Here is a 26161-nt window from a genome sequence, read left to right as displayed (position 1 = left end):
ATGCTCTTGACAGTGGGTTCAACACCAATTCTTCATGGTAGCATGACATGAGAGCGCAAGAGTTAGGACTTGGAACTTGCACCTCCTTGCATCTTGAGCTTTCCAAATGTCGTGAGCTTGCTCCAAAAGCTTCCTCCACCTTAGTAAATCACCAATATCAAGACCCGAACCTCGTACAATGCTTACAACCACAAAAATAGAGCAAACAAAGGAGAAAAGGCTAGAAAATCAATGAATTACACAAAAGCTACAAAATAAGAGAGGAAAGGTAAAACTAAGAGCAAAAGCATAAAACCAAGCATTTATTAAGCATGAAAGCCATAAAAGGAAGGAGAAAACAACCTAAATTCTCATCAAATGGGTGCCATAAATGACACCCATCAAATGCCCCCAAGCTTATATTTTGCTCGTCCTCGAGCAAAACATAACCAAGGGATGGAAAATGATGAGCTTATTCAAACAAACTTAAGAAGAGAAGAGACAAGAATATACACTAACTCACTTTCGTAGGAATCACGATCAATTTTAGCAACTAAAGATAAGCCATTTAAACCCCTAGATTTCCCTAGAGGACGAGTGATGCTCTCGTAAGGGTATCCTAAGAGTTTGACCCATAACTCTCATAATAATACAAACAAGGCAAAGCATGAAAAATAAGTCAAAAGGAAAACAAAACAAACAAATGTTCATGAAAGAACTTTTCCAAATGTACAAGCACAAATGAATGCAAATCTAAACAAGTAAGGGAGTTCACGTTCCAAGATATCCAAGGTTGATTGAAACATAAATATGCTAAGCATAGGAACTAGCTTTCACAATCCACTTTCATCCCAAACGATCTTACTAAATTTTTCCTATTAGTCTCAAATATGACTCTAGAGAGCATCTCAATTATTCCTCGAAGGAACCAGAAAAAGAGAATTTTTAGGCTACTCGACATCTTGACTATGCATCCCTTCTCCTTAGGCTTAAACTCACATTTCTCTCCCCCGATGAATGACTTTCTACGTAGGTCAAAAGGACTTTCCCAAAGGTTGTAACGTTAAGGAAAAAGGGTGAGGGTAGGCTAAAATTTAAAATTTGGTGGTTTTCCTAATAGTGAAGCAAAGAACGGGCCCTTTCTTAGAATCACAATCAAGTAGTCACCAAACAAAAACAAACTAACATCCCCAAGCTCATTCAAAGCTACACTCACAAGCATATACACAAAAAGCGTGAGAATGCTTCCCCCCAAGCTTAAATAGAGCATTGTCCTCAATGCTAAAAAAGGAAGAATATTCATATCAAAATATTTTTGCATTTTTTTTTCATTTTTTCATTTTTTTTTCATAGTGCTTTGTCCTCGCCTCTTTTAACTTTGGACGACTTTTCCAACTTTGCAGTTATTTTGTCCTACCTTTTTTTAACTTTGGACGGCTTTTTCATTTATTCACTTGCCATTGTTCACAAAATATTCACAACACAGGCTTGCTTACAAATATGAACCAATATCCAAACTCATATACCACAACCTCCAAAATATGATCATTTGCTTCACAAAAACCAAAAATGGAACAAAAAGAAACAAAAGGCTCAAAATTCTAAAGATGTGGCTTGAAAAAAAGGGAAAAGACTCAAATAGTTAGAAAGTAGGCAAATGTAAACTCAAAAAGACAAAATGAAGAAAATTATCCTTAAAAAAAGAAAAATTACCACCCCGAAAAGATGTCTTTGTCCTCCCTAAATGGTTCGGTCTCAGTCTTAAGAAATATGAGTCAAGATTCTAGATTAGGTCCGCAATAGTCAAGGATCCATGCCGCTCATGCAAATAAATGTTGATGGCTTGAAAAAAAAAATAATGAAACTCACACGGATGTAGCAAAAACTCACTATTGGTGTCAAATCGACTATAGGAAGCAACTACCAAACATGCCACAAACAAGTAGAATTCGGTTTTATAATCGCACTAGTTCTAACCAATTACCTTAGCATGCTTTATCCTAGAATCAACCAAGCATACTCTCAAACCGTGCACACCGTTACCATTTAAGAAGAAAAGTATTCAATTATACAAGTCCAAATGTTATTATGTCCAAAGCAAGAACAAAACAAAACACAATGAAATTGGCCTTTGGAAATTAATAATTTAGGGTTCGTTTGGCGTTACTGTGGTTTTCTGTTTTTTGAAAGTATATTATAAGTCAAGCAAACCGTTAAGGCTGACTACAGCAGACCGGTCACATAATGAATCAAAAATTATTTAGATTTATTAATATCATGATAATTTTGAAAACTGACAACAAAAAAGTTAAACACCTTTTTCTTGTTTCTTGTTTTTGGTTTTTAGTTTTCAAAAAAACAGAAAACTGAAAACCAAAAATGATGTCAAACAAGCCCTAAGATAGTTGTTTAATTGGTTTACCAAATAACACAATAATAGAAGAAATTGAAATTCATGGAAATTTCAAATTCCCACAAAACATAAAAGTTAATTACTAAGGTCCTTTTAGTCAATTTAAATTCACGGGAATTTCAACTTTCCATTGTTAACAACTTCAAGAAATTTCATTAGGAATATAACTTCTTATGAATTACAACTCCCTACATAAATTTATTTCACATGCCAACTAATCGAACCGTAGAACAACTGTGCAAGATTTTAAATGAGACAATTAGAATAAAATGGATCATATTTGTTTTTTCTATTATTTTTTTAGAAATTTGTTTTTTCTATTTTGGATAAGCCTAATTGTTATTTGACCATCAAATAAAATATAAAATGGGGGGTACTAAATGCAGGATTAGTTTTTCCTAAATGCAGAATAAATTAATTTTTTTAAAAAGTATTTATTCCAATTTTGCCCTTATTATAATTTGATCTTTTACACTCCCACCTATATAATCATCCGTACTGTTTAATTTACAAACATACTTCAACATCCTTTCATCCTATCTAATATTCAATAATATACAATCTCATGGACAATAACGAAGTGCACTACGACGATTTTTTTGAGGTATGAATATTATGTGCTATAACTTTTTTTTTTCCGCAAAAAATTTAATTTATCGATGAACAATCAAACAAGTTAAAATTTTCATCTGGCACTGAACAACAACGATAAGAGTTTAGGGATCAACAATGACCCCGGAAATCATATCCGGGGGTCGACAATTACCCCCGGAAATCATAGCCGGGGGTCGACAACAACCCCCGGAAATCATAGCCGAGGGTCAACAATAACCTTCGGATATGATTTCCGGGGGTTGACATTAACCCCCGAATTTGATTTCCGGGGATTGAGTATAACCCCCGGATATAATTTCCGGGGATCGACATAACCCCCGAAAAAAATTCCGGGGGTCAACAATGTCCCCCAGATATGATTTCCGGGGGTTAACTATTCTCCCCGAGTTTGATTTTCGGGGGTTATTATCGACCCCCGGATATGATTTTCGGGTTCTAATTTTTAGGGCTTAATTATTATTATTATTATTATTATTATTAATTTTACTATTATTATTGTTATTATCATTAACTTTTGCACTTGTTTAAAAATTGTTTTTATTCTTAATCATTATTTTAATCGATGAGAATAATATTCTTCTAAGTGATGTTTAATTGAGATGATTTTTGTCAAAACTATGAACAGGATTATCATTTTAAACATGATGAGAACATTGAGAATTATCCTGATGTTGGCTATCTTTTTATGACGGACACATTATTTAATAATCGCCCAGAACTTTTAGAATGGGTGAAAGAAGTCGGCAAAAATAATGATATGTATTTTGCTATCAAAACTTCTCGTAGAGGGAATGGATTGGGAATTGGACGAGTTTATATTGGATGTGAAAGAAGTGGACCCTATAGGTATAATGTTCCTTCACCCGACAAAAAATTCAAACCTAGATACAACACCAGTACAAAAAGGAATTGTTGTCCCTTTGAACTTCTTGGAGCTGAGCAAGTTGGGGGTAAATGGAAATTATTAGTTGATGTGAATAAAAGTAAACATAACCACACGTTAGGTAAATATAAGCAATGGCATACATCGGCTGCAAAATTGAGTACAGAAGAATTTGAGAAGGTTGCTCATTTTAAACGAAGCAACATGAAGCCAAAACAAATGTTAAAACAAATACAATTAGAAAACCCCAAAAATGTAAGTGGAAGGACACACATCGATAATGCATTACAAAAAAATCAAAAGAAAAGAAATAGGTGATTTATCTCCTATGCAATATTTTTTTAAGTTATTGAAGGACTATGGGTATTATCAATGGCATAGAAAAGAGGATGGGACTAATGCTGTTGGGGATGTCTTATTTGCACATCCCAAAGCAGTTGATCTGCTTCGATTGTTCCCTCATGTTATTATAATAGATGTAACGTATCGAACAAACATGTATGATGTGCCCTTGTTAGAGGTGATTGGAGTATCTTCAACGGGACAAAACTTTCATGTTGCATTTGGTTTCATGTGAAATGAAAAAACTACAAGTTTCTTATGGGCGATGCAAAGGGTGAAAGAATTATTTGGCTCTGAGAATAACCCCGGAGTAGTTGTCACAGATAGAGAGTGGGCACTTATGAATGCTGTTGAACATGTATTTCCATCTTCTGCACATTTACTCTGCAAGAGGCATATCGCTAAAGACGTGGAGAGATATGTAACAGATGTAACGGGTAATAAAATATATGCAAAAGCTTTTTCAATTAGGTGGAAAAAAATAGTCGATTCTTTAACAGAAGAAGAATACAATGTGGCTGTTGCTGAAATGGTATGTGCATGGAGTCCTAATTTATCGACAGTAGTTGATTATGTTCACAAAATATGGCTAGATCCTTATAAAAAGAGATTCGTATCCGCTTGGACCAAAACAATTCTTCATTTTGGGGCTCGTACGACAAATAGGTAAATTTTATGATACAATTAGTTTATGATTATTATAATACTGCAGATTTATATTTTACGATATAATTGTCATAATATATTTCTGTAGGGTGGAGAGCGCACACTCTCAAATGAAGAATTGGTTAGGAACAGCTACCAGAGCTTTTCATGTGATATTTCCAAGAATTCATGATTTAGTGGAGATGCAACTTAATGAAATCAAAGCTGAAATGGAAAAATCTCGTACAAAAAGTCTGCACATCACTAGATATCAGTTATTTAGTCGTCTTAAGTGTAAGGTATCTCATCATGCTATCTCGTTATTAAAAAACGAATACAATGATAGATGCAAGAAAATAGGTACAAATGCCGAGGCTTGTGGATGTGAAATGAGGAGCAGTTATGGTTTACCGTGTGCCCATGAAATGTGTGAATTAATGAATACGTATACTCCAATTGATTTGTTAGATGTCCATATATTCTGGAAGACTTTGGACATGGAGGGACTGAATTTTCAGGAGAAAGAGGGTTTACGACAAACATCTTCACAACGAATAGACGAATTAGTAGCAATGATGAAACAATACCCTCCTGATCAACAATACTTTTTTGCAAATGCAATGTATAATATACTGTTTCCTGAATCTACCAATTTGAAGCAGCCAATACATCGTCCCCACAAAGGTCGTCCAAAACATAATCCAACAAAGAGGGATAAATCTGGTTGGGAGCATTCCGAGAAGAATGCTACTAAAGGTGAACTTAACAACTTTATTGTCACGGTGTCAAACATATTTTTCTTTAATTCTAATGTATGTACTTATATGCAGGATCGAAGAAAAAACAGAATTCGAATAAAGATTCTAAACAAGATGCTGACAAAAAATCAAAAGGTATTTTTTTTTATTGTATAAATTTGATTAATTATGTAGTGCATTATTAGTTATCTTATATATATATATATATATAATTATAATTTATAATATATACAGAGCCGAAGAAGAAAAAGAGTGCAAAAGAAAGTCATACTGAACATGTACCAACTTCACAAAATAAATCAAAAGGTACATTTTTAATGGTCTATATTTGATTAACTATGTAGTGCATTATTTAGTTATCTCATAAATAATTATAATTTATAACATATATAGATCCAAATAAGGAAAAGAGAGCAAAAGAAAGTTGTACCGGACATGTACCAACCTCCCAAAAGAAATCAAAAGGTATTGACTGTTATTTTACTTTTATTAATAATAGTTCGTGTTGTTAACAAATCAAAAATTCTGATTTAATATGTTATATGAAGGGCAAAAGAAAACAACAAAGTCAACTAGATATTCATTTCCATGGCCTTGTCAATTACCCGAATTCATATTGCCTTATGTTGAAGGAAATATAAATGTGCGTGGTGATGGACACTGTGGTTTTCGAGTAATTGCCACTTTTGAGTATGGTGACGAAAATAAATGGCTTGATGTGCGGCGTGATTTACAAGATGAGTTAACCAAGCATGTGGAGTTATATAGAGATAGGGAAGCATTAGGAAGTATTCAAGAGTATAATAGAATGCTTGATGTGGTAAATTGTGACAAGTGTCCAGCTCCGTTTCAGAATTGGTATGATACACTAGGTTTGAGCATGGTAGTCGCTACTAGATATCAAAGAATTGTGACTAGTTGGTCAAAAGATCAATCTGTTACATTCTTACCATTGGAGACTCGATTGGTTGATCAACCGCCATCTATATACATCAATTTAGCTTACGTATGGAGTAATCATTATATTTCTCTCCACATGCCACCAAATATTCCTTTACCACCTATTTTTTCCTCTAACATCCATAATGGCAGCTCTGATGTGCAACGATGGGCTTCAACTATATTCAAGGATCAACTTGATTTATATCGTCAATTAAATGGTGATAAATAGACAATTTTCTGGTTTTTGTTTTACAAATTTATGGAGGAAATTTGGTCATTGTTATTGAATTTATAAAGGATCTTACTTTTGTTCTTGTTATAATTTTTTTATTTTATCCCACTTCTTTTTATTTGCTTCATATTTAGACTAAGTGTTTATAAATCAATCAAAATGATTCTAACAAGTGTAAATTTTGGATGTTAAACTTTGCATCTAATTTAAAATATATATGTGAAACAATATGATTATAGCAAGTGTTACTTTGTATCTAGAAAAAAAACTGCCTATAAAACAAATGTTATCCCCTACGAATACCCCTCCTTGAGTTACCACCTCCACCTCTTCTTTGACGATCATCTTGTAGTCTTGGCATCCAATCTTCTAAATGACAGGTTAAATCATCAAGGCATTGCCAAAATGTCACATCATTAGTTCGGTGTCGAATGTCTGGGTGAAGTGGATAAGCTCTTGCACCTAAGTATTGCAGACGCTGCAATTTTAAATAAATGTTATCGTACGACAATATAGTCATAATAAAAATAATAAAATTAAATAAAATAAAACTTACTGCAACTTCAGACATATCACATGGTTCTATTGGCATTGATGTTAATGCGACATCTCTATGAATTCGAATATGAGTGCGAGCTTGGTAATAGTCGAGATATCCTTCTACCATTTCAGTAGAAAAATTTGCTCTGTCAGAACCTGCTTCACCTACTCTAAAACAATGATTCATCCAAGAATCCCAAGCACGAAGGTTCTCATCATGTTTGCATTTATATTTGTTGTTCTCTGGTCCTCTATAACTAGTTTTGGGATGCAATAAACGTAGGGGTATAATTTGCACATATCCAAATTGTCTCAATACGCGATCAGGCATATATGGCTCTGTAATATCCCTATAATGAATTACACCAGAATACAATGTGATCGGAAACGTCTGATGAGGATTTCTATCAAATGGAGTCCACACTACCTAAATTTTAAAAATAACAATATGAGAAAAAAATGGTGAAGGATATAGTAAATATTTTCAATAGTACAAATATATATAATTTGCTAACCTCATCAACTTTCATATCATCTAGTATGTGTCTATAAGACACCAAAGAATCAATACCAACATTATGAACATGTGGAGGGATCCATTGTTGTGCATGCGGTAATCTTAAATCCCATTCCTTGTTCTTTTGGGGTCGAAATGTCGGAAAATAAGCATATATCTAAGCCTAAAAAAAAAGTAATAGTATTTTATTAACATTACCAATTTTGATATAAAAATGTAAGGAAATTTTTTATTTAATAATACCTGAAGGAGCGTTAAACATCCAGCAATTTGAGCATTGTCAAATCTGGAAGCTACCCCTAATTGACGATACATATATGTCAAACAAGCAGCACCGCAAGCATAATCTTTAACCTTTTCCAAATCAACCAAGTATGGTAGAAGATAAGGACTAACACTAGTAGATGACCTGTCTACAAAAATAGTACACCCTAACAACCACCACAAGTATCCAATAGCTTCTGATGACGAATGCAAATTATTTGATGAACAACAACCTTGTATAAAGTTTAACCGCACGCTCCCCCTACGATATTCATTATCCACCTTAGATGTTGATATATTAAGAGTGGTTTTTAGATGCTCTTTTTAATTGGGAAACTACGGGTTTGCCAAAAACTGCTTGTCCGGTGATAGGAATACTTAAAATGTATGCAACATCATGTAGCGTTATTGTTAGCTCTCCGAAAGGTAGGTGAAATGAATTTGTTTCTGGATGCCACCTCTCCACAAAAGCAGATATTAACGGCATATTCAAATTAGAATGCATACAATCGGCCAGATGAAAAAGCTGACTAGGTATAATTAATGCCTTCACCTCCTTATTACGAAGTTTCCACTTTTGTAAACGATCACTTTGTTTGTGACCCTTCAATACATTTCGTTCCTATTCAAGTCACAAATAAAGTGTAAGAATTCAATATAAAATATGTATTTATCTCTTACCAATTAAAATGTTGAAATGTAGAGTGTGAAACAGATTAAATAAACACTACAAATTAAAAAAAATAAACTAACTACTTAGACTTACCCGACCATGCCAAATATAATATGCAACGTGACCACGAAAACTCTTTAGCAATTCGGGATTTGTTGGGCCACCATCAATTGAATCTTGCAACTCACTATAGTCTTCAAGACAAACCTGTTTATCTCCCCCAAATCGCCCATGCACCTCAAAGTTACCTCGATAACTACTCATTCTTGAACCAAATTGTTGTTTTGACAATGGCTCCTCCTCCTCCTCCTCCTCCTCCTCATCCTCATGCTCCTCCTCCTCCTCCTCCCCATCCTCCTCCTCCCCATCCTCATGCTCCTCCTCCTCCTCCTCCTCCCCATCCTCCTCATCATCATCATTGGTTTGACTAGTATGAGCGGATTGTTGAATTGCTATTTCAAAAGAATCCAAATATTCTTGCTCCCCTTTATCTTGTGCAATATATTCAGGTCTAAATTTAGGATTTTGTGTACCGATTGAGAGAAGTTTGTTGGTCTTAACACGCTTAGCCCTATTGGATACTGTAGGACGTAATCGTGAAATAGGAATATCCTCATTGATATTAGAATTCTCTTTTAACCTCTTACTTTTTGAACCTCTTCCTTTACAACTCTGTGACATCTACAAAAAAAAAAAAAAAAAAAAAAAAAAAAAAAAAAAAAAACAAATATAATAATTAAATAATTATAATGATAAAAAAAAGTTATAATAATTTGTAGTAATTATGCAAAAAGAATATAAGTAATACATTATTTTTCATCTAACTTGATTCTCATTTAACTACTGTGAGTATTAACCAATACAAGCAAACACTTATAAAAAATGATCAATCGATTAAAAACTATGATGATTTGCATGCAAATTAAACTAGTAAAAACTAATTTATATAGTAGTAAGATAGTTAAACCACCACCACCAAGCTAAGAGGTAGTTGGACCACTCTAAATTATAGCAAAGCTTGCTAGGTTGGTAAGAAGATAAAAGATCACATTAAACATAAGAGTAGGTAATTAGTAAGCAATTTGGCACGAAATGGTTGTCATTGACCAAAGCTAGCTAAATATGATTAGTCTAATTAAGCACACTAGTATAGCTAAGTAAGAAGGACAAAATCCAATAATAAGAGCTGGGAGAAAATGGGAAAAGATCGACGAAAGAAAAGACAAGGATACATTGTAAAATAATCTACTAATAACCATCCCACTGAGTAAAATGTCCACAAAATACTTTTTCTCCCTAAAACAACATTCATATCATCACAGAAACAACATTAATCATAAAAAAAAGGAAAAATAAAACGAAGAATACAAATTAAATAGAAAACCAGTCAATTAGTTAAGTTTATGGATGCACAATTGTTATCTTAATATGATTGATGGGTTGTTGTTGATGCGTTGCTCTGATCTAAAACATTCAAATCCAAGGAAATTGAGTTTGTGAAAATCGAAATCAAATGGAGCAACTATTTATAGAACAATTAAACCATTTCATGAGAAAAATTACAACAATTGTTCCTATGGACAAAAGTTTGAGGCACAACAATTGTTCCCTTGCTGTTAGTACTAGTAAAGCTTGTTGCAGTCAGAACAAACCTCACCCCAGTCAAATTCAACATTTACAATTCTAGAGTAATCATTATTTAATTATCAACACAAAGGGTCCAAGCTACAATGCATGTCCATGGTATGATAATCTGGGCAAAATTCTTATAATTTACAATCCCAAATTCCCCAATTCTTTCAATAAATTTCAATGTAAATATTAATAAAATCATTAATACCCAAATGAATATAAAAAATCAAGCCACTTCATATGAAAAATTACAAATCAGAAGAAATAGTCACAAGATTCTTCAATTTGAGAACAATTGTACGATAAAAAAAAAATTCAAAATCAACAAATTTATCAATGAATTAAACAAAAAAACATACCTTAGAGCAGAAGATTTATAAATGGTGAACAAGTTCTTTGTTTCTGAGATTGAAATATTTTGAGGGATTAGGGAATCAAGAGGTAGAAATTGAGAACAAAATGAATTGAAGTGAGAAACTGGAAAAAAGGGTTGTTGAGCGTGAAATAAACAAAGTGATTTTTCCATTCTTTTAATTTTGTAAAAGGGTATTTCAGTCTTTTTATCCTATTATTATCATTAATTTAATTCTGCATAAATGATTAAAAAATTACAAAATTAATGATTAATAAACAAAATTAATGATTAATAGGTAAAAAAAGTGACAGAATGATGATGATGCCTATTTAAAACTCCTTTTTTTTATTATGCTATAATAATATAATATACTATACTAAGCTAATGTAATTCTTTCTTCAAAAAAAAAAAAAGCTAATGTAATTCTCGTAGCCCACATTTTATAATTTGGACTCATCCACAAATATGTCACTTTTTTTGTACCATAGATAAAAATTTAAAGAAGAGTTGCTTTTCAAATTCCATGTCATATTTTTGTTATCAATAATTTTAAAAGTTGTATATTTTCTAGGGTACATTTAAAATTTAATTGAGAATTTATAAAACATTAATAGCAAACAGGAGGAGGCAGTAGGGGGTAGGAGATTGTATATTTAGTGAATTGGAGTATTAAAACAAATTCCCCAATCTTCTTCTAATCTTGAGGGTAAGAAACAACATTACGGAGGGAGCAAATGAAGATATATCTCAGGTTTGGGATAACAAAAGGGCCTTTTCTTTTGAAGTAGCCTCTATCGATTGGGAGCAGGCCCCCATTCATCTTCAAGATGAACAAAATTTGTTTATCTTAGGGGAAATTGGTAAATAAGTGGAACAGTGTTACGTACACCTTGCGAGCTGAGTAGGCAGCTAATAAAATGCGTTGGCAATTGATGCTGACTAATAGAACACATCATGGAGGAGTGAATTAACTCCGTAAGCATCTGTTGACGATAATAACTAACTCCCGTTACTATATCTTTTTGAACAATAACACTATATCACCATTTGTTTCGTGGAGTGCAATTGGGAGCATGGAATAACGGCTGGAGATGATGATCGGTTAGCGTTGATCGAGGCTTTGGTGCGGTAGAAGCGTTCGAGGAGGGTTGTCGGTCGTTAAAACTCGGTAGATTTGGTAAGTATGTGAAAGGAAGTTGATCATTGCATATAGATTTAGGTTTTGTTATGATATATTTGGGTAATGTGACATTTTCGTTGTTGGTAATTTGATACTGTCGTTGCAAAATTAATACTATCATGATGTTGTATTATAATTAGAACAGTAATTGTTGATTTTAAGTATGAAGGAGGTATCGCTTGGACAATTTGGTAAGTGTAAGTGTAGGTAGGCAATTGGGTAATCAAATTCCGGGTGTAATGATTGCACATGCATAGGTAAGTGTGGATCTAGGAAGATTAGAAATTGTTTACCATAATTAAGAATAATTTGCGTGACTGTGTTTTTGATCGATTTGGGCAGTAAATTACATTTAGATTTGTAATTGTTGCACTGAAGTAGGCAGTAAATTAGTGCAATTGAAAGAGATCCATGTGGGGTGCTACGTGGTTTGAGCACGTTTCATATGAGTTGATGTGTATATGAAGTTATTTCTTTGAATCTTGCTATGTGTAAATATACTTCGTGTTGGGTGTTTGTAGATTTGAGTTTGTTTTGGCCATAAAAGTTGGTTGGCAATGCACAACTGTGATGATTCACCTGGTGCTGCCGGTAATGGCGTTGATGTCCGAGACAAGGGGAGCTGTGTTAGGTGTAGGGAAGTGAGTTCTGAACAGGGTAACTGCAACCATGACCCGAGGGATGTTGATAATACCGGTGTAATTGTTCCCTTTGTAGAAGGTCAGCTTAGTCCTCGTAATTCGCATGGGAAGGAGTACACAACACCACTCAAAACGGTTGAGACAATTGAAACTGTTGTAGCGAGTAATCACATTAGTGTGGTTAGTTACGTGGAAGAACCGAAGGTTGGAATGGTGTTCAATTCATGGCAAGATGTTGAAGTATATTATAAGGAATATGCTGAGCAAATAGGCTTTGGGGTGAGTCGGGTTCAGGGTGCGTATTGTAAAGGAGAGGTGAGAGAGCGGATATCTACAACGTGGAGATGTGAGTGTTATGGCAAGCCGGACATGAGGGCGCAAAGAGAAGCAAAGAAGAGGGCTAAGGCTATGGGTTTTGGTGGTTCGGGGGGTGTAGTTGGAGGGGTCGTGGTGGAGGATGATTTGAGTCGATCTAAAAGAAGATCTAAGAAATGCGAGTGTGGAGCTATGGTTTATGCAAGTGCTAATCGGGAGGGTCAATGGGTAATAAAGAAAGTGAATTTGGAGCATACCAACCACACTCCTAATCCTACCATGGCAAAGCTTGTGAAAGAGTACAGAATGAAGAAATACACATCAAGGGCTAGGAAGAACCTATTCAACTTTTTTGATCAAGGCGTATCAGTATCACAAATACATGGGTGCATGGCGACAGAGGTTGGAGGTAGTGAAAATCTAGCGCTCACTGTTAAAGACCTTCAGCATGAGGTCTATAAAAAGAGGAGGCTGCAAATGGAAGGCGGGGACTCAGTTGCGATGATGAGTTATTTTCAACAAATGCAATCCAGAAATCAGAATTTTTATTAGACACAGAGGCTCGATGAAGATGGAAGGTTGATGGACGTGTTGTGGGTGGATCCCCGTAGCCGTGCAGCGTATGAGGAGTTTGGGGACGTTGTTTGCTTTGACGCCACATACTTGACCAACAAGTACGCCCTTCCTTTCGTGAATTTTGTTGGTGTTAATCATCACGGGCAAACCATTCTACTAGGCTGTGCACTTGTGTCTCGGGAAGATTCTGACACATTCCGTTGGGTGTTCAAGCAGTGGCTGGAGTGTTTGAAAGATAAACCCCCGCTAACAATTCTAACTGATCAAGCACCTGCAATGCGGAAGCCCTTGGAGGAGATTATGCCGAATACTCGCCATCGTTGGTGTATTTGGCATATAATGAGAAAGATTCCAGATAAGCTCGGTAAATGTGGAAGGTTAGGAACCCGATATTCTTTAAAGTCGTTATTGTGGGAAACAAGTAATTTGCATTGATGACGCTTATTGTCTTGCAGGTACAGACAAATCAAGAGAATGTTGAAGTCTGTTGTGTATGAAAGCTTTACAATTCAGGAGTTCGAGAATCGATGGTTGGGATTAGTTGCCAACTTTAAGTTGGAAAGCAACGACTGGCTAAACACTTTGTACAATGAAAGGCATATGTGGGTACCTGCTTTCATGAAGGAATATTTTTGGGCGGGCATGAAGACCACGCAACGAGTTGAGAGTATAAACAATTTTTTTGATGGTTTTCTTAACAGGAACACTCAACTGTATGAATTTCCTGTGAAATATGATAGTGCATTGAGGAAGAGGGTTGGGGATGAAACTGATGCAGATGCCAAGTGTTTTAAGTACATTAGAAGAATTGTTACTGGTTTCAATGTTGAGAAGTTATTTCAAAAAATTTACACAGATACCAAGTTTCAAGAAGTGTAGAATGAATGCATACGCATGATGTACTGTGTTCCACGGCAAGAGAATAAGGTATCTGACATTCTCGTACAGTATTTGATTGAAGATCGTGTTTGGATCGTTCCGGATGGAAAAAGTGAGGATGTTCTAACTGATAAACGGAGATTATACTCAGCTACTTTCAACACTGAAACAAAGGTTGTATGCTGTGAATGTAGAAAATTTGAAACCGATGGGATAATGTGCAGACATACAATTAGGATATTTGATCTGAATCACGTTAAAGAAATTCCTGATAGGTACATTCTGAGTCGATGGCGTAAGGACATACTACGCAAGCACACCAAAGTTAGAGTCTCGTATCATGATCCTGATAAGACCGCAGAGGTGCAAAGGTATACGACTCTGATTAACGCTTTTGAGCCAATTTGTGATGAGGCAGCAATGGTAGATGATGTGACTGTCCAAATGGTGATTAAGAGCTTGGAGAAAATTAAATCCCAAGTAAGCGACTGTAGAAGGAAGAAACTCGCACAAAATGTTCCTATTGTATACCAAGAAGATGGGTCACAGGCAGTTCATCACACCCCTGAAGGGAATCATTCTAAGTCAGCAGGCACGCAACAACCTGGGGCGTCAGATGGCATGACTGATGATGTTTTGTTCCCTGAAGCCATAGTGAGAGATCCGGTCACTAAAAAACGAGGACGAGGACGGCCAAAAGTGACACGATACAAGGGTCTGTCGGAAATAGGCTACAAGAAACCTATTAAGACACCACCCCATAAGAAGAAGACCCGTGAGGCTGTTCCTACGACGAAGCCAAGAAAGCAACCCGTTCGTACGAAGACCCCCACAAAGCAATCCGCTACCACAAGGAAGCCAACACAGGAACAAGTCCGTAAGGTTCAACACAATAAGAAACCAATTCCTAGGAAGGTACACATTCTTACCTCCACTTCATGAAGCAAACTATCGTGGATGATTGTCTTGATATATTATATGTTATTAACGATTTCACTTGTTCACAGCGAAAGAGCTTGGAGGAAAATTTAGGTAAACCTCCCTCGAGTACTCAACAACATTTTCCAAAAAAGGGCAGTCCATTACGGTGATGCATTAAACCTGTCCAGTGTACGTTTAATGTGTTGTTGGTAATTGTTGTTGTTCCGTGCGCAGCAAAAGATTGGTGGGGGTAAGAGGAAACAACCTGCTCGTCGGAGGGTAATCAATTAATGGTTATGCTATATGAGTGCCACTTTAATTTTACTAACTTTGGTTGTACATAATTAGCTTAAGGATATCAACTTGTGTGGCCAGGAGAGGAGCAATCGTTCTTCAACAAATTTGGATTGGTAGAATGAGAAAGACAGTCTACTTGTTGGATGCTCTATTGGGATTTCCGAGGAGGATGCAGACCTTGAATCAGGTCCCCCAAATGCTAAAAACAAACAAAAGAGAAAGGTAAACTATTCAAAGTTGAGACATACAGTTGAGCAAATGCTTTCGGATAACGGAGATTGTCTTTTGCAGCAGGCTATTAGTAAGGTGTCTCCCACCAACTTGGTCTGGCTGGATGAGGACGACAATATGCTTGTCGATTGCTCGATTGACTTGTCCGAGAGGATTGTCAAATCTCAAACTCATCAGTTCTCAACTAGTACAAACCCACCCAACAGCAAGGTACAATATTACACCATTGCAACCTTCATAGACTGTTATCACATTCAGTTTCCCATTGTCCCTACTAAGTATTCTTCGGGTGCATCAACAGACGCTAGGTTCTCGATCCACGGCCAGCCTGGATTGGATGGCTGACGTTGAGAGTCTTCTCAAAGATCGCTCAATCACCCTTTCTGCTACGGCTACGGATACAGGGATATCAAGCTCCTCTTACTATGTGAACTACCATAACAAGAAGGTATTTTCACTACTCACACATCCACAGCTGTTAGGTACCTATGCATGTATACTAGTGTATATTAATCAGTATGATGTTCATTGCTGTTTTACTAGGCTCGGAGCACAACTTCATCCTCAAATATGGACTGGCTTGATGACGATGACAACCTCCTTGTTGACTGCTCTATTGACCTGTCCGAGACACTATAGGGGTATATAGTACCCCTTATCATAATTTCAACCTTTAATCGATAGACTGCATAACTTAGCAGTGTTAAATTGTTGTAAGCAGAAGTTTGACATTTATCCTTTAAACTTAAATACGTGTTTAATAATTGGATGTACGCACTGTGTTCTGGGATGTTTTTGCTCTTACAATACTCAGTGTTTCCTACTTATTAATGGTTGTGTGCTATATGGTGTATTAAATGAACACCACTGACTAGCCATTTCATTAACCAAATGTTTTAAACACAGCTAACAAGGGTTTCTCATACACCTAGTCCTTGAAGTGAGGGTCAATGCTGGGATGAAAATGTAATCCCTTACATTTTCCATCACATACATGTGGTGGATTGTTTAGTTACAAATCGTTCCCAATTGTGTTCGGCCTATTACACTGGGTAATTACAAGGAGGTCCATGGAAAATATGAATATGCTTCTGGGCCTTGGGCCATTCTACATACTATGACCCAATTTTCGGACTCTACGTGCTGCTACAATAATGGGTGTCTTTATTGCTAAAAACGCTTGTGTGTTTTGATTCTATATTGGGCCATACACCGACCAGGCCCTCACAATTCGATGGGCCTCAATGACATGGAACCCAACATCATAATATTGGATTTATTAGTTGAAACTAGTGCAAGTTAAAAATGAACTACATCTTCACAATTAGTACGGTACTGATCCGTTATATAATTTCACAATTCAGAGTCCAGCCCACTTGACATTAATCTTATACATTTGATTTTTTACCCCTACTAAACTTAGAATTAACGAATGCGAATACAAAGAGCACAATTAAAAAAAGAACATTGACATACCGCAATAAGTTTGAAATTTTATCACACATAGATTTACTAATTCATATTACGTCGTAGTTATTCTGTAATCATAATATTAGCCGCTTACCATAGGCGTACAAAACATTCCTCGAAGCATCATTCAACCTCATGTTGGGGACTGGCTAGTTCGCAAGCTTGCCTTTAACCATTTGCATTGTAGACTCCATAATCAGTGGGTATCTCATTTAGATTGACCTCACACTCCTTTGGGACCTTAGGTCGTGTGCACTCACACATCCACATTCTCTCCATAAACCAAGGGTTAGGCTTCCTCGCCTTCTTGCCATTGACTACTTTCTTACCTCCGCGACTCCTAAAAAGGTTGCCCAAACCAAAGAACCTCATTTTCTCTTTAGTGGACTCAGGTGAATTTGGGGCCAAGTTCAAGTCAACTTGGTATTTAGTCAAACCAGACAAATTGTTGACTTTTCCATCTACATTGCAATTTTCACTCGTGTGATTCTCATTGCAAACTTGTTCACTGAAAGACCTTCTTGGAGTCAAGTAAGGATATAAAAGCAACAAGTTTCTTGCAGACACTTCGTTTTCACCTACTTCCAACTCTTCATCAGTTGAGTCCACTGAGTCATAACCAAGAGAACGTTGGACCTCATCAAAATCAATCGACGAGGTCCTTGATCCTATCGTGATTGGATCATTTTGCACCATACTCAACGGCACCATTAGCCGATCCCTAGGCCTACAAAAAATTGTGGACTTCACATATATCTCCCGTACATCATTTTTATCCATAACTCTCCTCTCAACTATGAAGTGTATAAATTTTTGTACTCTACTTGAAGTGGCCCTAACACTCAAATTTATAGAAGGTTTGGTACTTTTCCCTTAGACAAATTTAGATGAGCTAGGTAGTTGAGAGGCATTTAAAAGTTTGATTGGAAATTTTTTTTTACACGTTGGACATCGATGAAATCTATCAGAGTCACATAAATGAACATTCTACACTTTACGACAGCACACACAATGCTAGTTGTATGACATACACATCAGTATGATGTCATGTATCCTTCATTGTATGGTACGAACCGTAAAAAAGAATACAAACACCAACATGTAATACTTCTACTGATTTCACACTATAAGAATTGTTACATGTCACGCTTGTTTTAATCCATGATGTTATTGCCTCTTACGAAAGAGTTACACTAGCTTTGGTATTATTTTAGAAACAAATACATAACATGCCACATATTTAATTAGGTCATTCCTAGGGCCAAATAGCAATCTCTTTTAACACAACGCAACATATTAGGAAGACTTTATCCAACATAAGCTTCACAAAACAAAATAGCAGATTTTTTAATCTGGATACCATCAATTCAAAATAATTTAGCACTACTACTCAATTACTGCCAGTACATGTATTTTACCACAAACCATATACTAATAGTAATACGTTATATTAATATATATATATTTCACAAACACACATTGACTATGATGTCGCAACAACACCACAACATCATAGTATCTTAACAGAAGTTTACTGGTCTCCTACATGTACTTAGCCAAGGATATTAGCTTGCCATTTACTACCTAATTCTACTGCTAGGTACCTTAACACTTGTCAACCCAAAAGGTTAAGGTGCCTCCATCAATAATATACCCTAGTTAGTCACTGAGAAATTTTAAACACGCATAGCCGAATAGAAGTTACAATCAAAGTTATAGGAATATTATCCCAACAAATAACAAACACATAACTAGTTCATGACATACTAATTAAAAACAACCAAGTTCAACCTCACTTCCTCAACACGCATAGACCTTCATAGGATCTGTTCTAGGGTCCGAAAACTAAACCACCAGCTTGCTTCCAGTTGTTTGGGAGAATGAATAGACGGTCTTGATTCTTGATGTCGGCCTCAGCCACAGTATGGAGGGTTGTGACAACTTCATTGTTGTGGAACCCGATCATGTTATGGGTGTCAACGTTATACTGGGCACCCCACATTTCATACGCACCATAGAACGTAGCATTAGGGAGTGCATTCACCCTCAACTCCCTTGGGTTCGAGTGACAGTCTTGTACCACGGATCGCTTGAATCGAGTGTCAACATTATGATCCGGGTTCTAACAATAAAATAACACATAGATTGAATTATCCATAAAGACTTTGTAACTGTGCAAACATCCAATCTATTAAATTTTAGAATCATACACAAATACAAATAAAACTTATCGTATTATTATATGGAATTCATTTTAAGGGTATGAAGGTTAAATATATTAAATAAAAGCATCATTTCCGATAAATAAAGTTGTAAGTATATTGCAACCCTTGCATTGCCTTTTTGTGTGATATGACATAATCTTTACTGGTAGACATGGTAAACCAATAGTAATGAGAATTAACCATCATTAATAAAAGGAAATTTTATTTTATGATTTGCTCAAGCAAACACGTGATTAATCACTTCTTAACTCTAATTTACAATAATCATACTACAATCTGGGCTTCTTCCTTGCCATCACACCATCAACAAATTAAATATTTCCACATGTAGCTGCACGTACGACTCTTATTGTTTAAAATATAACCATGGTATAACCTTTGACTTTTTTTTGTACATATATCCAAACAGACGACTTTATACCACATCCTGTACTTGTACTACGTGACATACTACGTATATATTTCAAGTACTATAGATAAAAACATACACACATTAAGCTCCTATCACCAGGCAAACAATTTCCAAATAACTCAGGCAACGAATTATACATAAATTTGACATAAAAACACAACAGATTATACACCCTTCAGCTTAACATATCTTATCTATTTATTTTAACATGGACAAACAACATGTTGCTAAACTAATGTGTATGTAAATTTCATTCACCATTTAGATATTGATAGATTAAGCACTTAGGAAACGTTAATGGTGTAGCATAAGAATGAATAGAAAGAGTGATATACCACAGGCACCACAGACAGGACGTCACCATCTTGGATTCCGACAGAAAAAGCGGTGGACAAGGATGGAATGATAACATCATGCCTCTTGATGATGATATGTTGGACAAGTAGATCCACCCTCGTCGCATAATCGCTGTAAACACGGTACATACTTTCAGCTGGTCCGACGGTGTAAGCGACCCCATGGTCGTGCAGATTGGTCGACCTCACCCGTATGTTGTAGCTAGGAACACCACCATTGTAGTTCGGAGGGATCCCCCCACCTCCCTAAGCCTGTTGCATGGCGTAGAAGAAGGGGATGCCTATGCCACCAGGAGGGATTTGCTGCGCTAGAGGCTGCAATGCAGGTGGAAAAGCAGGAGGTTGTTCTTGTTGAATTGCAGGAGCCTCAACTGGCTCAGCAGGGGGTATGTTGAGGTCAGGCTGGTCTACTTGGTTGATTGCAAGAGCGTGGTTAAGTTGGTTGGCAATCTGGAGTGGTTCTTGGAGGGGGGGGGGGCACTTGAGCTTGAGCAGCTGCCGCAGCGGCATTAGCAAGCATAGCTAATGCTCGGATAGTCCGACGAGGAGTTGGTCCATCACTACCCGACTGAGTAGCGCGGCGACCCCTCCTTTTGGATGTCGAAGGGGTGGTCTGAGATTTTTTTGAGGGACACATTGCTTGAGATAATAAATGGTTGTAGGTGTTAGGAAGTGTTGATGATGAAAACACCGTAGTTGATATCACTCCATTTATAGAAGGGATGAAAACCCTAACCCGAGTTGACCTCACTTTAACTCGGGTGTGCACTACCCCTACCTTTGTTTTTATTTTTTATTAAAATATTTGTATTTCCTAATTTTACAACCTTGTACACTTATTGAGTGTTTAACTCGTATAAAATGCGGTTGACTGGAGTTCTTTGTAAATTAAGATGCAATTTGGATAAACTGTATGGACAAGTAAGCGTAATTATTTTGTGCACACTACATTATTATTTACAACTAGTTGTACCCAACATGGCTAAATAGTGGTATTTAAGCTTATAATTTGTCAGTAATAGGAAATTCGTGCCCAGGCTTCTACGAGTAATTAAAATTTTGTTGAGTATCCTTGGTTTGGTTCAAATGCATGAGTAGGGTTTCCTTGGTTGACCGGATTACATTCTCCGAGAAAGGGTTACAAGTTACGCAGAAAAAGTTATACAAATTGCGGCAATCTGGACATCATTATGAGACAAAAAAAGAATCATATTTGACTTGTTTGTTTGCGAAACTCTAATTAATTTTGTTTTATACTAATTCTACACAGCCCAAATTAAACACGCAACCAACTCATCAATACATAAGTGGTTAGAGTCATTAGGGTACCAATCTAGTTTCAATCCCTCTACGTTACAAGTCACAAAGTCATATTTTCGTCACGATTTTTCTCAATTGAGTATACCCTCATGCAATGAGGTCAAATTCGTAATTGTAAGTCTACTGTGTCTAGGATGAGTTGCTCAACCAATTTCATTAAATGTTACACCCAGTCCATAGCTTAGCAGTTCGGCGCAACTATCCCATCCATGTCAGTCTTGGCTTGGTAGAGGAGGAAACAAAGTTCATTAGTTTTTTATGGCACTGTTCAGCTTTTCCCTTTCCCCATTAGCAAATCAAATAAACCCAAGCTATCAAAGACTTTATTATCCTCTCCAAACTCAGACCTATGCAAAGATGACTTCCTTATCAAAGAAGTTTAAATTTAATAGACGTTGTTATTGTGTGTTACTAGCTTACAACATCTCAATGCACCACTAAATACGTACCACGTTTTAAAATTGGATAATAACATCGACACGTTATCTTACACGTCCACGTACCTTAGATAAATCAGATTCAAATTAAATGAGATTTTACTCACTGACCCAGTATCTATTAAAATAAAATTAAATTAAAGTAGACTTGTAACAGCTATTGTAAAGTAACGACACATATAATTTTTGAACATATCCTCGTTTTTAAAAGTTAATTAAAATCAACCGAGGACAACAATAATATTATCACATAGTAAGATCTGATTATACTCACTCACCGACAAAAGAATAGAGAAAAGGAAAATATAGGGCGATAAAGAAAAATCATGGTGACCTTTGGATATGTTAATAAAGTAGCCCCTTTACTAACCGTAGCAAGTTAAAGAAAAATTCATCAGCAAGGACATTGCCATATTTAATTCAACTACTTTGCAATGTAAACAAGCACAGGTTGAAATGATGGGTAACCATAACATTAAAGATTTTCAAGTATTCCAAAGCCATTTTCTACAGTAATCTTAAGTCCTTCAGAAGTTACACCCTCCTTTATTAAACCCAAATTGAGGGATAGTACACCTTACTCCCCTCGAAGAGAGATATGGTGTCCACAAAAGAAGGAGGTGCAATGTACGAATTTTGCATTTTACCAGTTTACCACTTGATGAACAACACGATACAATATAAGATATGTAACACTAAGTATGCAAAGTGCAAACCAAAAAATTTGCATTTGTCATTGGTTTATGGTATTACTATTGTAATATGTTATTAAAAATACGTATTTGCAATTTTTACATCTAATGTTGTAATGTTTGTCAAAAATAAGTATGCAGTAAAGCATGTAACATATAACAATTGACAAATAACATAACAGTAATGTTTGTTTTAGCGATAGATATTCTATTCATTTTACAAACTAAATGCTATGGTAATCAAACACGAAAATTTGGATTACACAGCGTAAGGAAATATGAAACATCAAACTACACCTACAGTACTAAAGACAAAAAAACGATAAAAATTGTTATTGAAAAGGTATAGAACGTGGAATCGAACCCGCGACCTCAAGCGCCTACAAGATTAATTACCAAGTTGTAAATTCTAACCACTTGGTTTGCGTTGGTTTGTTTGCGAAAAAATGTACAAGAATACTTGTATGCGGACTTACGTATTAGGATAGAAAATGATTAAAGATTGTATTTGTCCACTGCTAAACAAAGCGTATACAATGTGACAGCTACTACGTATTGTTTTGCTGAGTCTTGTAATGCACGCTGTATAAGGATACTATTCGATACAATCACCAATATCAGACATGAAAATATTTTATCTGCCACTAACTAGATATTTCGTCAGATATTCCTTTATGGTAAGGTATGAATCTAGTTTAAACAGTTGTATCTCAAAGAAAAGAAGCAGTTGGAACTTTAATTCAACTACTTACTTTTGTACTGTTTTAAACGATGTGTTGTCACGTGTCAGTTTGTTATTATATGACTTGGTACGAGATGCGGAAATAGAGGGGGGTATGGTGTTCGAAAATTTAAAAGCTTGCAAAGTGGACATAAAAAATCAATCCCGCCAATAGAGAATTGATTAGAAAAAAAATTGCACTGAAAATATTGGGTACTGAGAAAGAATACCGCAACTTACTGTGCAATAGAAAATCAAATGCATATCCATCTATGTACACCAGTGCAAAGACACCACGTGGGAACAAAATTGATTGTTTGTATAAAGAGACAATATTATTTATCATGGCAACCGACTATGTATTACTCTATATTACGTTACGGTATCTAACTTGTAATTGATAGCTGACTATGTATTACTCTATATTACGGTATCTAACTTGTAAGTGATAGCTACATTGGCTTATAGTGACTTATGAACCTAACCTATACATATATAGATAGGGGATTTTTATCCTCTACGTTTTTTATATACATAGTCGTGACACTTAAGGGTCTATTATTTTGTACCAAATACTTGTGTGCTTCTTGAACTATATTGCCATCTTTGTTTGTTATTGTATTGACTAATTATTAATTGTTAACCTCATAGATAAGTATTAATGTTGTATCGACTAATTATTATTTGTTAAACCTCATAGAGAAGTATTCATGTTATACCATCAACTAAAAAGATTTTACTTAATTTGTAAACATGGACTTTTTTTTTTCATCCATATGTGGTCATACACGACAAAGTGACGTGTGTTATGGAATTAATGTATGGAGGATTACCGAATTAAAACCGACATGGTGATTGTTATAATTTGAGTATCATTCTAAATGACAATATACCTAAACTCAGTGATAGCATTGGATTAGATTACGTAATAGTAATTCATTGGACATATCTAAATTAAAGAACTCAGTTTTGTAGTAGTACCCTTAAGTAGGTAAATGTAACCCCTATATATGCACGGGGTAATTATAATATTAATTGGTTTAGGATGAGTTAATGATACAACTTTTATAAGGACGACGTATATATTTTAAAAAAAATGAATCGCTCACATCCAAACAGTATAATATAGGTGTAACACAGTATACAAATTTAAGTAGGCTTATCAATCCGTGATAGCTAAGTAATAAAAGTGGACTACTGAGTCCACACTAGCCCGGCCCAAGTCAAACAAGAAAATCCCTTTAAATGGAGAAAGAAAGCATCTCTATTCCAATTCTACTTAGTTATACAGACACAATGTCATCTGGATCAAGCACCACCCATAGGCAATGCAGACATGGGATCCCGGCCAAGGTGTCTATCGTTTGCCGGGGCGTTAACAGTGGTCGGTCATTCCTAGGGTGTCCTTTTTGGCAGGTAACGTAAGGATATGTGCTTATTGTGCACTCATCATCGCAAATCATTGTATATACTTAATCTATGTCTTCGAAATTGTATACAGGATAGATCTAAAGACTGTGGCTACTTTGAATGGGTGGATGAAAACTCGAGAATACAAGATCGACTTGACGTACTTGAGAACATCGCTCGCGAAGTGCTAGTGAAGAATGAGGAAATGAGACACGAAATTCATACCTTGAAGTCGGAGATTACCAAGTGTTACGAACTAGCTAGGGCCATTACTTGTTCAGTAGTCGTAATATGGTTTTTTACTAGATTCTGGCTGTATTATTGATGTAATTAATAAGAATCTTCTGAATTATGACGAATCTATTTATAAGCGATTTTTTCGTTGCCTTAAAAACATAATCGTTGCATATACTTTGTTCCCTTCATAGACCACAGACATATGTTGCCTCAAACATGATAATCGTAAATTTTAATTTAAACATTATCATCACAACAAGACATTAACGCACAAGAAATTAAAAAACCAAGTCTGTGATACATAACATCAGGATATTAAGCTAATTTGAAAACAAAGGTCTAGCATAGTCGTTTGTCAATTGTGACTTCACCCTAGATATGTCGAAGGCACTAAGGTAGCACAAACGTTACAGTCACTGAAATAAACATCTCCTCGACTTGAGATGGCCCTGTAATCAACATAAGACTCAAATTAAAATTGTGATGGAAGGTTATACAAATATACAACATCAACAGCTAACAAATATTACCTTAAATAAAACATCTGCCTTGAATGAAGAAGAAGTAAGAGTCTTGGCATCTGCTGCTAATGAATCCATCTTCCACAAGTACACCACCCTCCCGCATAGACCATCAGTTGGTAATGAGAACCCAAAGGTGTAATTCCCAGGTAGTTGATGGACAAGACTAGCAATGTTGGCGTAGCCGTGCCTTGTTTCTAACAGGATAACAAGTACTGGGTTATGCAAGTCATTCAAAGCAATGAAGTTTTCAATCAAAGAAGGTCGACCTAGGCCCCTCACATTCCAACAGCACACTAGAGAATCGGGTGGCATTGGTGCACAAGGCACACAAGTCAGATCCTTGGCCTTGTGAAGGTGGAAGGGAGTAAAATCAACGTAGTGATATCCGTAGTGAAAATTTTTGTTTTCAACAAATCCAACCAAAAGGTGGAGGATGTGTGGAAAGGATGGGACTTTAAACACTTTGAAGGCGTCGGTGTAGGCACCAACACACATCCGAAGTGATGTATGGTATAATTCCCATATCG

At 35.9% G+C, this 26161-nt stretch overlaps 3 protein-coding genes and 1 long non-coding RNA gene across 5 annotated transcripts; 3 read left to right on the top strand and 1 right to left on the bottom strand.

Moving 5' to 3' along the window:
- Window positions 1–2957: 2957 nt before the first annotated feature.
- Window positions 2958–4467, top strand: LOC145616955 (uncharacterized). The gene is made up of 3 exons (XM_081671667.1): window positions 2958–2996; window positions 3633–4145; window positions 4246–4467. The coding sequence occupies exons 1-3, from the start codon at window positions 2958–2960 to the stop codon at window positions 4465–4467; spliced, it is 774 nt and encodes a 257-aa protein (XP_081527793.1).
- A 30-nt stretch (window positions 4468–4497) lies between these two features.
- Window positions 4498–6806, top strand: LOC145616954 (uncharacterized). The gene is made up of 4 exons (XM_081671666.1): window positions 4498–4898; window positions 4987–5633; window positions 5708–5770; window positions 6184–6806. Exons 1-4 carry the CDS (start codon window positions 4498–4500, stop codon window positions 6804–6806), a joined length of 1734 nt encoding a protein of 577 aa, XP_081527792.1.
- Window positions 6807–7618: 812 nt separating this feature from the next.
- Window positions 7619–9124, bottom strand: LOC145618470 (uncharacterized). Of its 2 annotated transcripts, XR_014107918.1 has the most exons (3): window positions 8897–9124; window positions 7865–8752; window positions 7619–7776 (listed from the first exon to the last, which is right to left on the bottom strand). It is a non-coding gene; the product is annotated as an uncharacterized LOC145618470 (long non-coding RNA). The 2 variants fall into 2 exon arrangements; XR_014107917.1 differs by having other exon boundaries at window positions 7619–8752.
- Window positions 9125–12527: 3403 nt separating this feature from the next.
- Window positions 12528–14381, top strand: LOC145616952 (protein FAR-RED IMPAIRED RESPONSE 1-like). The gene is made up of 4 exons (XM_081671665.1): window positions 12528–13379; window positions 13479–13879; window positions 13958–14098; window positions 14204–14381. The coding sequence occupies exons 1-4, from the start codon at window positions 12528–12530 to the stop codon at window positions 14379–14381; spliced, it is 1572 nt and encodes a 523-aa protein (XP_081527791.1).
- Window positions 14382–26161: the final 11780 nt, after the last annotated feature.

This window comes from Chenopodium album, chromosome 26, assembly GCF_948465745.1.
Source record: "Chenopodium album chromosome 26, dcCheAlbu1.1, whole genome shotgun sequence".
Lineage (NCBI taxonomy): Eukaryota > Viridiplantae > Streptophyta > Magnoliopsida > Caryophyllales > Amaranthaceae > Chenopodium > Chenopodium album.
The sequence above is the reverse complement of the archived record's forward strand: the minus strand, read 5'-3'. Positions and strand labels throughout refer to the sequence as shown.